At 31.2% G+C, this 13716-nt stretch overlaps 1 protein-coding gene across 1 annotated transcript in view; it reads left to right on the forward strand.

The window, feature by feature from the left end:
- The window catches only part of LOC106459227 (ribosomal protein S6 kinase beta-1-like), a 79224-nt gene that overhangs the window by 38962 nt on the left and 26546 nt on the right, over window positions 1-13716 (forward strand). The window contains exons 6-9 of the mRNA XM_013918829.2: window positions 5425-5558; window positions 11054-11154; window positions 11397-11487; window positions 11931-12021. Coding sequence (XP_013774283.1) covers window positions 5425-5558; window positions 11054-11154; window positions 11397-11487; window positions 11931-12021 — 417 coding nt within the window. The remainder of the gene's footprint in view (window positions 1-5424; window positions 5559-11053; window positions 11155-11396; window positions 11488-11930; window positions 12022-13716) is intronic.

Raw genomic sequence — 13716 nt, forward strand, 5'->3', positions numbered from 1 at the left:
TGTTGCCTTGTATAAGGCTGCCTTGTTAACTACTTTTCGTTTTTCCAAGAGAAGAAAAGTTTCTGAGTTTGGTTTTTTTCTTTACATTTGAAATCATTTTGTGTTATCTGACCTCGTCACCTTTTCCAGGTTCCTTTCTACCTAAAACTGCAGCAGCTAGGGAAGGAGATAAGGCTTTCTCTCCTATTCATCTTCCCTCAACTTCTCATTTATATGATCATCGGATCTGGATTGTCTTTTATGCCCTGTTAGGGCTCTGCAATGGATGGGCTTCAGCTACCTCCATGGCTATTCTACACAACCTGGCTCGATTGTGACAGAGGTAACTTCTTTACTTATCTGCTTCTTTTCAGAGACCTTATTGTCATTCTCATTTGTTACCTGGTCAGGTATGCTTTTAACTAAATTCCTGGTAGTAACAAGTTCTGTGGAACTGAGGTGTTCTATAAGACCGTCTTGACACTTTCCAGGTGGTGAACAATTGTACTATATCAAATATAATATGCAGTACTGGACTGCCATTCATGGACTATCATGAGTAAATTGTAAAGGGACTTTGCCCATCCCTGCTAACTCTTGGATTGAACAAATCAGCATTGGTTTGCTTTTCAAAATAGGGAATATGGTTCTCCTATTGCACTGTCTTCGGAGCATCGTTCCTCAGGACTCCCCAATGCAAGTTCCCTCATTTCTCTTTACCACTCCCAGTTTCCAGTTGCAAGAGTGGTGGAAAGAGGTCTGTTCCTTCTGAGTGATGTTTGAACTTTTTATTCCACTCAAGGAGAAGAGGGCAAAGCTGGATACCCACCCTTAAACCTGGATGGTTTTCCCAGATGTCTGGTGGGGATCCGGACCAACCTACGTGGGAACCTCCTTGTAATTCCAGTTCAGAGATGACACTTTGCTATCCAGTTGTGTGAGTGTGGCCCTTCTTTTTGGTCATTCTGTCACTTTCCATGATCATGGAAGAGGGTCATCGACTCCTTGTAATTCTGCACATGGAGCATCATATCCTTGAGCCATTGGTTGAACTTTGTTCCATATCCTCCTTGTAATTCCAGGGGCAGGAGGTGATGCCTTGCCTCCCAGGTTGAGTAGTTAGGATTTCGGTTCGTAATCCCAGGCCAGATGGTTTCTGTATTTTTTCAAGTTGAGTGAGCCATAAATTGGCTTCATAATTCTGAGTTTGGTTTGTTGCATTCTATGCTACTTCAAATTGGAAGATTTGTCTAGTTGGGTGTTGCTTGCTTTCCTATCATAATTCCGGTGGTTCGTCTGCGACATTCTGTAACTTTCAGGTTGGGTTCCATTTGTATCATATTCATATTATACAATTATATCATATTGTGGTCCCTTTGCCCTAGCCACTACACCTTGGATCTAGTTTTGCATCCACAGCCTTATAATACAAACAATGAGACATGGAACCTCAACTGTGTGGTGGGGGGCCTGGACGAATCTTGTGATATGGAATGATGTTGAGTCTGTAGCTGGTTGGCCTTTACTGCCCACATTTAAATTTCACTTTATCTGTGTGAAGAATATACCTGTACCAGAAGTAGTGTGACCCCACTAGTGTGTTTTATTATATCTCAATTTCACACACCTGTTTTTCTACACAGACAATTTCTTTGTGGATCTTGCCCTCACTGGCCCCTCTACCTAGTCAATGTGGGATTCTAGCTAAAGTGGGTTTTAGAAGTTTACATGTTTCTTATTATACTTTCCTCCTCTCACTATCCCACTCTTCTTCCCTATGACAGCTGGTGTTCAGGTCTGATAATCTTGCATGTCGCAAAAAAAGAGAATAAGAAAGAATAATGGGGAGCTTATAGAGGGTGCATTGATGTAGGTGGAGAGAGTCATAAGATTAAAATTGCTATAGGTGATATTGTGGGATATAAAGACTTGAGCAAGCGAGGTAGAATTCATACCAATGTTTAGACAGGCAAAGAAGAGTACCTTTCATCAGGATAAAGCTGAAGTGTGAGCGGAGATAAGTATTATTGGAAATACATTTTCAGTATAGGAAAACATAAACTTACATTCAAAATTTAATTAAACTATAATTCTTTAAAAGGTTATAATGTCCATTTTAACTGTGCTGATCTATCAGATAATCTGGACATTTACTATTTGGTAAATGAATTACTACTTTTGACTACAGATGATTACACAGTCACCATTTTGTTTTTAAAATATACAGTAATCACTTACTGATCTTCTGTAAATCAAACCTATTGATAATTGAATAATGAAAACATGTTTTACTATCATTGGTAAGGGTAATAATGTTTTATTTAAATATATCACAATTGCAATTAGAAATGATTAAATAGCCCATTAGCCAGTTTATTTATGTACATTGTTTGAATAGATAAACATTAAAATAACATTTAATAAAGATTAATGCCATCAGAATATTTTTTACTTGCACATCATACTCATTACACAGTAAACTTAACTAAGCTTATCTGATTTGATAACAGTTGTTGAACATAATACAAAGACTTCATGGTTGGAGACATTGCGACTAAAAAAAATCATAGTATATGTATTAAAAAGTAAAAACATTTTATGTCAAGTGAGTTCTTTGTTTCATACTGAATGTATATTCCTGTGTATAGATAAATTATTTGTACGCATGATGATGACAAAACTTTTTCCATAAGTTGTACATTTGTTACTATGTTAAACTTGTAATAAAGTGTTCTTTGTTACCCATTCAACCCATCTCTAAACTCTATCAGATTACCTTATCTCAAGTTATATGATGTCTTGTTATTGAAGAAAATTTTTAGACTTCAGACAGACATTATTTATTAAAGAAATTTCAATTCACAAATGAAAGGGACATTTACAAAAAACTATTAAAGAAACTCTTAAACCTATAGCTTCCAGTGTCTCAGAAGTAAGTCTGCAGGCTTACAATACTCTTAAAAATCAGGCAGTGATACCAGTGATGGGCAGAGCACAGATAGCCCATTGTGTAGTTTTGTGCCTAACAATAACCAAACTTAAACTTGTATATTTACTTTAATATGACATGATAGTTCTTAATTCTTGCTCTGTAATCATGTATACAATTTCTTCATAGTTGTTTTCAAAGGTAAATTTCATTAGTAAATGATCAAACCACTTGATGTGGCACAATAACATGGTTCCAACTGAAGCCTGTACAAAAACTAAGGGAAACACTTGAAAATCAATAAATTAATAATACAGTCTCAAGGATTAATAATTTCTTAGCAAAAACAGTTATTCTTTGGGAGGAGAAGAAAAATTATAAAAAAATTTGGTTGTTTTGTTTACAGGCAAAGCTCTTTGCAGCTGTGCAGAAATGAAAGTATTAGCTTCTTTCCATTTCTCTTTATAAATTATGTTAAATTAATGTCAGAAAATGACAATATATCAATTCCAAAATGCCTTTGACTTAAAATTGTTGAAATATAGCTAGAATTAATAATTAAAATGGATTTTAAAGTTTGTGTCTCAAAAACATTTATCAAGTGGTGAACAAATATGGAAAGTCAGAAGAAACCCTTACTTCAGGCACAACACTTTAAGTTACTTTTTAATCCTAAGCTTTCTACATGAAAATATATCATAAACACAGTGCAACTGTGTTGTTAACATTTAGAAACAATGAAAGATTTATTCACTTATCAGTCACTTGTTGCAATAGTACAATATACTATTTTCCAAAATTTGTATTCCAAACAATTCATTATTGTTTTACATGTTCATAAACAGTTTACCACAGTATTGGAGCCTCAAGTGTTGTATCTATAAGTATGCAGTTACTCAAATGCTTTGTAACCAACCAAGGGAAAGAAATAATCATAACTGATTTTATTTTTTAGGCAAACACATTCTTAACCAAAGTAAAAATGTAGTATTTTTGGATATTTTTATGTAGCCTAAAATTAGTCAAACAACATAAAAATAGAATAATTTATTTTGTAAAGTAAAACTTTTTTACAGTTACTATTTTTTCTTACAAAGTTTGAAAACTATTTAGGAATGAATAAAAACAAAACTACAAAGCCTGTTCAATTGATATAGTATTATTATGTTAACAGGTATCAACAATGTTTAATTTTTTCTTGGTGGCTGTGGTAATGTCATTTTTACAATGATGGTATGATACCAGTTAATTATTTAAAAGTTAGATATGTAACACTGCAACAATATTCTCAGTCTTCTTTCATATAAAAAAAAAGAAAAAATAATTCTATAATAATATAGTATTTTCCTTTAATCAATGCTGACCATATAGTCCTAAAATAATCTAATTTAGTTAAAGTTAAAATAACTTTAATATATTCTGTAAATGATCAATCAGTCAGGATATAATTCAGGATTTCAAAGCTTATATCGTTATTTTTAGTAATGTGATTGATATAAAAATAGAAACAGTAAAAACAAACATTTCAAATTTTAAGATTACAATTAAATAGTAATAACTATTTGTAATCATTCGTAGTTAGAAAAAAAATAGCAATTGTAAACAGGATGCCTTTTCTCAAAACATCTTGAAGTTTTTACTTATGTAGTCATACTGCTTGCATTTTCACTTATTTTAGACAGTAGCAATACACCTTTCTCATGATAATTTGAAAGTGGAAAAATTGATTTTGTAAGAAGTTTCTGTTATATGGACTACAGGTGTGTGTAACTTTGTGTAAAACAAATTACTAAAGTTTTGTGTGCCGAGCCTACTGTGTTGCTTTGTGCAATATTTTGACTACTTGGATAGTTGGAATAATAATAGAAGATAGTAATAATTGGAAACCCTAATATTGATTTGTTGACAGTTTTATTTACAGTCCATTTAGTAATGATTTTAATTAATCAATTGTTGGAATAACCAGAAATTGAAATAATTATTTTTATGATAGTATAATTAGAATTTTGATTAATTTGTTGTTAGAACAATTGAAAACAGTTGTAATCTAAAACGTATTGGTTAGTTGATTATTTTCATGACATTAATCAGTCTAATCATAATTTTGATTATTAGACAAGTTTACTTGACACTAATCAGTGTAATCACTCATGGGTAAGTGATTATATCATTTAATTGATTAAATATAAAGTATTATACTTCTTTCAGTTTCTAAAAATATTTATACTTTGTGTATGATTTTATGCATTCTGTATATGCACGTATGCTCTCTTTTTGAGTATCCAGTTTAGTTAATGATTTTCTTTTCAGTGTGTAATATTTTTAAATAGTTTATGTTCTGTTATATTGTTATTAAGCATACAAAAATAGTAAACCTGAAATGTTGTACTGTACAAAGAAGAGATTACTATTTTTCTTGATTATTGAATCATTTTGAAACAGAAATGGTGATAATTAATTTAAACATATTAAGCTAGAGAAGTGGAATAATGTTTACATATTTGTATCTATTTCAGCATCCTTTCATTGTTGACTTAATATATGCCTTTCAAACGGGAGGCAAGTTGTACTTAATCTTAGAATATCTCAGTGGGGGAGAGTTGTTCATGCATCTTGAGAGAGAAGGAATATTTTTAGAAGATACAGCAAGGTGAGACTAGTAATAGATTTTAGTTAAACATTTTTGTTGAATCAGTTGATGGGACAATATAGTTTTTTGGGTGATATAGTTTTGAAAAGATATAACCTATTGAAATAATAGCTTTTCTAGAGTGTTATTGTCAAAAGATATTAAGCAACCCATTCTTGTCATACAAGTCTAATTTAGACTTGATATGAAATAATTAATTGGTTTGCAAAGATACAAAAGGATCATTACTTGTTCTAAGAAATACACCCCTAATCAATAACAACAGAACAAGTTTTTTGTTGTGTTAAGTGTTTTAAGGATTTAATTGGTAGCAGTATTCCTGTTTGCCCTCAAAAGTCTTTCAGTATAGTCAGTTGGAATGAATGAATTAAGTTGGTTATACAATTAAAATTTATTTTAAATATTATCATAAAAAGTTGTGATGAGCAAGTTAAACTTAAGATTTCATAAAGTTTTATAATGTTTAATTTTGTAAAATGTCCTGTCTTTTAACTTGTATATCTGACATATAATATTTTGCCATAATAATTATTCTCCTTAATTTCAAGTTATTTTTTTTTGTAAGATATAAAATTCTGAACAAGAAAGTATGAAATATAGTTCACATTAGGTAACAAAATCCATACCATGATTAGCTAGATACTGCAAGATTGAGTTACATTAGCCTTTATTCACTAGGATAGGTCAATAACTGGAAAGGGAAATTATGTAAATTTAGATAGAGGAGATTCAGGCTTCACCAACAATACATGTAGCAGTTAAATATTCAGTCAACAATACAATTAAAAAGTACAAATATGGATTTATAAGTAAACATTGACCCAGATTATTAACACCATTACATAGTAAATGTAACTTAATTTCTTTATATCATAGGTGAAGTAGTTTAAAACATAACAGTATCTGAGTATTTTTATCAAATATTTATGATTCTTCACAGCTTGTGATTAGGTTTTTTTCATATTCTAAGATTTTGTGAGAACTGGAAATCTGGAAATTTCTATTGCTAGAACCAGGATTCCCAGTTTGATCAAATCTATTTTCATTGGAATGTTTCCTACTCTTTACTAATCAGCCAGATAGGTACTAAACATCAGGAAGAATTACTTTTGTTTAGACAGAAGTGTTTTAAGTCTTAGGAAAGAAAAATTACCTACTAGCAACTACTTTGAAAAATTATTATTGTAAAACATAACTGAATCACTCGTTACTACATTAGTCTGACATGATCATTAATTTATTGTATGATGATTTGGATATAAAAATAAATAGAAAAGACATAAATTTTTTAGATACTGAATTTATCCTTCATTATATGATAAAATAGGTCTGTGACTCTGTGTATGTTTTATTTACACAGAAAATATTTTTTGCATTAAGCTTAAAAAGTTAAAATTTAAATTTAGTAAGAACAATTATCCTCTGAATAGTGGTTTCAGAGTGCAGACTATAAGGACTCTGAAAAATATGTAATTATGTAAACTATCATAAAATTTGTAAGTTCATAATGTAGAAACAAAAAAAAAGTCAACTGTTTTTACAGCTATATCTCTATTTAGTTTATTATATTTATGTCTATATATGGGAGTGTCCATGATCATTCTAAGTCATTGGTTTTATTGATTCGTAGTATTTCCTGAGGAAAATTAGGATATTGTTGGATTTGTCTCCTAATCTTGATCAAGTCTTTGTTGTAAAGTTTCCTACAGCAGAGAAGCATCGCTGTGCCTCCACTGACAATTGAGGAATGGTCAGTAATACATGGTAGAGAAAGTCTGTGCTTGGCATTCTTTTAAAGTTAACTTGAAAATCTTGAATTCTGTGTTGATAACCTTGAATTCATCTTCAAATTTATCTGTGCCAGTCAGAAATTAATCAATGCACTCATGCAGTTTTGTTGCTAGACTTTTCTCTTCATGGGGACTGTCAGAAACCTCTTCTCCTTCCCTTACTTATTATTTGACATCCCTATCTTCCTGATCTATTTTCTCTACTTTCTGCAGAAAACTGTTTGGGAGTTTTTGGATTGCAGACTTTAATGTTATCTAAACGAAGTGATCTGTTTGCAGAGTAGAGAATGACTGGGGATTGTGTAGGTAGAGCAGAAGGGATAGTAGCATCTTATTCCTCCTAGCTTCAACCCTTTCTCTCAGTTTCTCACTCATTTTCAAGCTGAAGTTAGATCCCTGTTTCTCAAGCTGGTTGAAAAGAAAGACAGTGCTCCCTCAGCCAAAATAAGGGTAGCATCATTCTGACAAAGGGTTTCATATGCAAGCTTTACAGGCTCTAGGGTTTTCACAACACTCTTCACATATTCAAACCCTTCCTCTGAGATCTCAGACTTAATCTTTAATTCTGCATATGCTTTGCAGAGGCATGGTCATAGCTGAACATATCGTGAGAGCATCGATTTATTGCATTCCACCTGACTTTCATGTCGAGTTTTGTCTTGAACTCATTGTTATGTTGTTGTCTCACATACTGACCTTAAACTTTGCATTGGCTTTAAACTTCTTTCCTTACTTTCTCAATGAGTTCAGATAGTTCTATGCTTAACTCTGTTGCATGGTCTTCCTCAATGATAACTTCTGGATCTTGGACATAATCTTCTTCACCATGATCAACTGTATCCTTCTTAGCATCTGGTCCTGGTGGATAAACTTTTTTAACCATTGGTATTGTTCAAGAAATATGAACTTTGCTTCTTCTTGTACATATCATCACATCCAGCTAAATAGACTCTATGACTGTAACATGTTTGAAACTCCGTCTGTGACAATTTCTCAAATTTAATCCCAACTGATGATCCATCAGCAATGGCATGTATGATATATTTTTCAATTGACAAGCCAGAGGAACTTAGTCTCTCAGTCATGGTGGTTCGAGTTCTTTCAGAAAGTACCACCAGTAATTCGGACAAGGCCAAGATTATGGAATCTACTGGTTCTGGCTGTGAAGGTTGAGATTCAGATATTTTTTTTATTTGAGATACTGATCCACTCATCCAAGATCATTGAGTACCTGTCACCATCAAATATTTCAATTATGAATTCATTCTTCATCTCATTGCGTATCAGATCTGCCTGAGAGCTAATTAGATCCATCATTTCATCTGGTCCTCTTGGTAGATGGTATCCATCTCACATAATCAACCTTAGGATGTATTCACTTTTACAGAAGGTGTTGATTGAAAAACAATCCATTGCTGCTAATTTTGCTATAATCTCAGGCAGGCTCTCTCTCTTCAGAAATCCTATAATGTAACATTGATAATTTGTTACCTTGAAATATAATTGTATTCACACATTTGTTGAGATAGAACAGACAATAGTCAAAAAGTGAAAGTATAATAATGTTATCAAGGTTGGCTGACACCTGATGGTTTATTTACCTTTAAAATGGGTAAATGAGTAGAGTGAAACAAATATTAAAAAATTACATCACTAATTAAGTGAATGCTAAATTAATATTAGTGTTAAATTAAAATGTAGAAATAGAGAAAACATTAGCTACCTCACTCATATTTATAAGTTCATAACTACTTGTGAGTTGTGACAATAATATTAACAATAATTATTATATTCAATATCCAGTATATACCTCTATTTTTATGGTTATCATAAAAATATTACCAACTAGTACCAATATGGTAACATTGGATAGTACTAACAATAATTGATAATCGGGGAAAGCTAAAGAAAATGAAAATAAAAATTCCTGACATCGAAGTTTCTTGATTCTTTTGAATTAGCTTGCTGCTTTGCAGAGGACTGAGAGGATGCCTCTGCACTATCTGCTGGTCTTGTTTTAGTTGTTTCACCTTTGACGAAATTGAGATTCAGATGTTTCACAAGTCCACTAGTGCTACCACACTTGATGCTTATTACTACAGAACATTCCTTGTACCTATCCTTCTCATTACTTTCCTTCACAAAATTCTTCTAAGCAGAAAATGACTTTGTTTTCGTGGTGGCCATGATGATTTATAAACTGATGTAAGGTCTGTGTGAGCCTTGTGCTAAGCCTTATGGAGGTGGTACTTAAATTTATGAGGCTACCGCATTTGCTTCACCAAAATGGGTCTTTTTTTGAAGAGCATTTCCTAGCAGTGGGTCACTGAAATTAGAATTTTCTCCACAATTAAAAAAAAATACTAATTAATAAATACTATATTAATCAACAGATTCCTCTGCTGTTTTATAATCAAAGCTCTAGATTTCAAGGTAATGAAATTTCATATTAACATAATATGGGTATAAACTTTGCAACATTCCCCTGGATGTAGTTGTTATTATTGCCATTTAACTCCATAACTTATCATGTGCAGAAACTATGTTAATATTACCCGAGCAACCTCCAAGGTGCAAAGTGGCCACATTCATCAGCAAGTTCTATTGGTAATTTGCTAATTGTATGATAATATATATATATATATATATATATGAAGCACATGGTGTGAATCACTGACCAGCCAACATGCACTATACTTATGACATCTCAAACTCACAAAACAATCATTGATGACAGTAAGGGTAGTACCTCCTGCCGTAGTGCATCGGTTATCGATAAGAGACATGGATATTAATACATAATACACTTAAATGTTTTATGTTAATTATGTAATTATTTTCTAGTTTCTCAGAGTTAATTTCCTGGTTTCTGATGTTTTGAATTTTGATTTAAAAACTGGTTCTTTCCCAGTTGTGGGAAAAACTGGGAGAAAACCCTATTTGTGATTTATCTGGTAAGTAAATGCATTTGAAAATATATAAAAAGGCATGACATGGCCTGGTGGTTAAGGCACTTGACTCGCAATGTATGGGTCATGGGTTTTACTTCCGTCACTGAACATGCTTGTCCTTTAAGCTATGGGGGTATTATGATGTGATGGTCATTCCAATTACTCGATTAAAGTAGCTCAAGAGTTATTGGTGGTTTGTGATACTAGCTGTCTTCTTTCTTATCTATAACTTTTAAATTAAGGATGGCTAGCTTACATAACCTTTGAGTAGCTTTGCGTGGAATTCAACAAACAAATAAAAACCAATATACATAAAATTTGATGTTATTTATGTTTGAAGTTGTTTTTGCTTAGGTTGAACAGAGCTAATCCTACCATTTCCATTATGACATTAAATATAAAAAAATTCAGTGAATTACACCCATCTTTGACATACTGGGAAAATAAGATATAATAATGAGTTAATTTTACAGCCATTCATTTCAAGCTGGTTTAGTTGTGTTTGGCATTTTGAGGAGAAAAGTAACATAACAACATTAGACAATTGTAAAAAAACAAAACTAAATATTAAAAATATGAAGAGTATATTATGTTATTTCAAATAACCATTATTTAGACTTTGTGTTTAAATATGTGAAAGACCATCCTGAAGTTTCTCTATAATAAATATACTTTCTGGCTGATGAATTTATCTTTCATAAATAATTTGTAATACTAGCCTACCAATTTTAAATGACATTTTGTATATCTACAGCTTCTACCTCTCAGAAATTCTTCTAGCCTTAGAACATCTACACATGGAAGGAATTATCTATCGAGACTTGAAACCTGAGAACATTCTGTTAGATGCCCAAGGTAAAATTACTCACAGTCTGTGTGTTTCATTTACTGATTATCTGTAGCATATTATGAGTTTGACGAGATTCATTAACTGATGAAAACGTATTGTAACAATTCAGTTGCAAGTAGAGGTAAAACATGGTTGGGAAAAATAATTAATTATTATCAACATTTTTCTAATATCACTTTCTTTTAATTATGATGTTTTTAATTTTGTTTAACTAATATGACATCTTAAATATTTCTGTCTTTTTCAGGTCATGTCAAGTTAACAGACTTTGGTTTATGTAAAGAATCTATTCAAGATGGTGTCATAACACACACTTTTTGTGGAACCATTGAATATATGTAAGTTTGTGTTTTCTAACATTAGATTATTTTCATATTCTTCACTTCACTTTTGCTTTTTGTTAGTTAACCTTGATACCATTGATTATATGTAACTTAAGGTTATTTTTATTTAGCATAAGATTATTATTATTATGTAACTATGAGCTCTGTAGTTGCCATTAACAGTGTATCTAGGGGCCATTATGATTTTGTGTTAAACCTTAAAAATTATAACTATCTTAAATTCCAGTTTAGGCTTTAACTTCTTTGATGAGAGGTTGTGGTAAATTATACTTTACTAGTAATAAAAATGAAAAACCTCATATTTTGCTCCTCCAAACTTTATTTTTATATGGGATGTCTTAGATAAAGGTTCTCCCTGTTCCTTCACTTTATGTTTACCAGACACAGCTGTACTCTATGGCTTTCAAGTAACTTTTGTGTTTTTTTATCAATCTCAGGGCACCCGAGATCTTGATGAGAAGTGGGCATGCTAAGGCAGTAGACTGGTGGAGTCTTGGTGCTTTAATGTATGATATGCTTACTGGTGCTGTAAGTGACTTATTCTCAGATACTCTCTATAGATTTAAATAACTAGAAACATTGTAACTCTTAAGGGAATACCAACTTAAAGAAGTTTAATTCTTTACTAACTAAATATCAATTTGTTTTATTGCATTGCAAAAAGAAAATAATTAATGAAAGTTTAAACTTGAATTGAACTTTATAAAAATTAAGTAGTTTCTGGAAATAAATTATATCATTTTTATATGTGATATTTGTATGGATATGCAGCTTTGAATACTTAAAAGGATTTAATTTTGGTGTTTTTTTACCTTTATAAGAAAGTGTTTGAAGAAATAAATAATTAAAATCTACAACAAAGTTTGTATATTATGAAACTGTGAATTTTATCTTTTTTTTGATTTGAAAAACACCACACAGTTTCACTTTGTTTATGGTCACTGGCATAAATTTTTTTTTTTTTTACTGCATTAAAATTATAAGCAAGCCAACTTTTTTTTTTTAAATTGTTAATCAGAAAGTTTTATTTCAAACTATTGATTACATTAATTGTTTATAGGCAATTGAATCAGCACTATAAAACAATAATGAATTAACCCTATTGCCACAGGTATCATTTACTGCTCATGCCACAAGGTTTTAGTGTCTTGCATTCAAAATTTTATTAAACTACTTTTTGTTTATGTTATACCAATTAGAATAGCATAATATCTTAGCTAGTAATCCATATTTTAATAGCATACAAGTTTTAAGTTCTTAATTCTACAAGACAATATTTTTAAAAATCCTGAATTTCAACTAGTGTTTCCCACGTGACACATTTTCTCTTAGCATGTAAACATCCCTATTTTATCCACCACCCCTAAAAAACAGTACGAAATTAAACATAAATTACTCTCTATAAAATCGTTAGTGCTCAGACAAACCAAAATTTTTATAGCCTTCAACTTTGTTTGGTGACAGAGCAGTCGAATAGATAATCAAAACCCCCTCCTACCACATCCTCTCTTTCAGAATTTGTTGATAGTTCTTTCTTACATTTCATTATATATTACCTATAACTAATAGAAAGTCAAAGTTTTCATCTATCAAATGTCGTATTGTATAACATTATGTTCTGATCAGTTAAATATTAATTTCACTCAGAGTACCAACATCATTCCCATGAGAAAGTTAATGACTAGCTTGGATGAATTTGTAACGGCTTTTGTCGCATAGTTAGAAAGGCAGAAAAATTTTGAAAGGTAAGTGAATTTGTCTACTTTTTGCATGTTATTAGTCTATATTCTTTGGTGCATTATTTAATTAAATAAAAATTAAGTGCATTACTATCTTTAGTATAAAAAATTAGGGTTAACTCTCCTCAAAAGTCCAACAGCAAGAAAAAAGAAGATTGGTCACGTATTTTATTTCTTCTTTTTTATGTTTACTCTTTATTTATTATTATACAAATAACTAAAATGTAAAAATAGGGATCCTTTTAGGTTTTTAAGATTAGATTAGGTAAAATGAATAATATTATAATAAAAATGTTTTACAAGGCATGCAAGTGAGCAGCTCGTGGGTAATGTAATTCGATAGCATAATGTGAGCTGCACATTCCCAGAGTGATTTACAACTTATAATGGCACGGATAGTATTTATACATGGTTCAAAGGTAAATAAAACAATAAAATTTAATTATAAATAGATGTATACTGTTACGAACTTAGAACTATTTAG

Source organism: Limulus polyphemus, unplaced genomic scaffold (assembly GCF_000517525.1).
Source record: "Limulus polyphemus unplaced genomic scaffold, Limulus_polyphemus-2.1.2 Scaffold578, whole genome shotgun sequence".
NCBI classification, from domain to species: domain Eukaryota; kingdom Metazoa; phylum Arthropoda; class Merostomata; order Xiphosura; family Limulidae; genus Limulus; species Limulus polyphemus.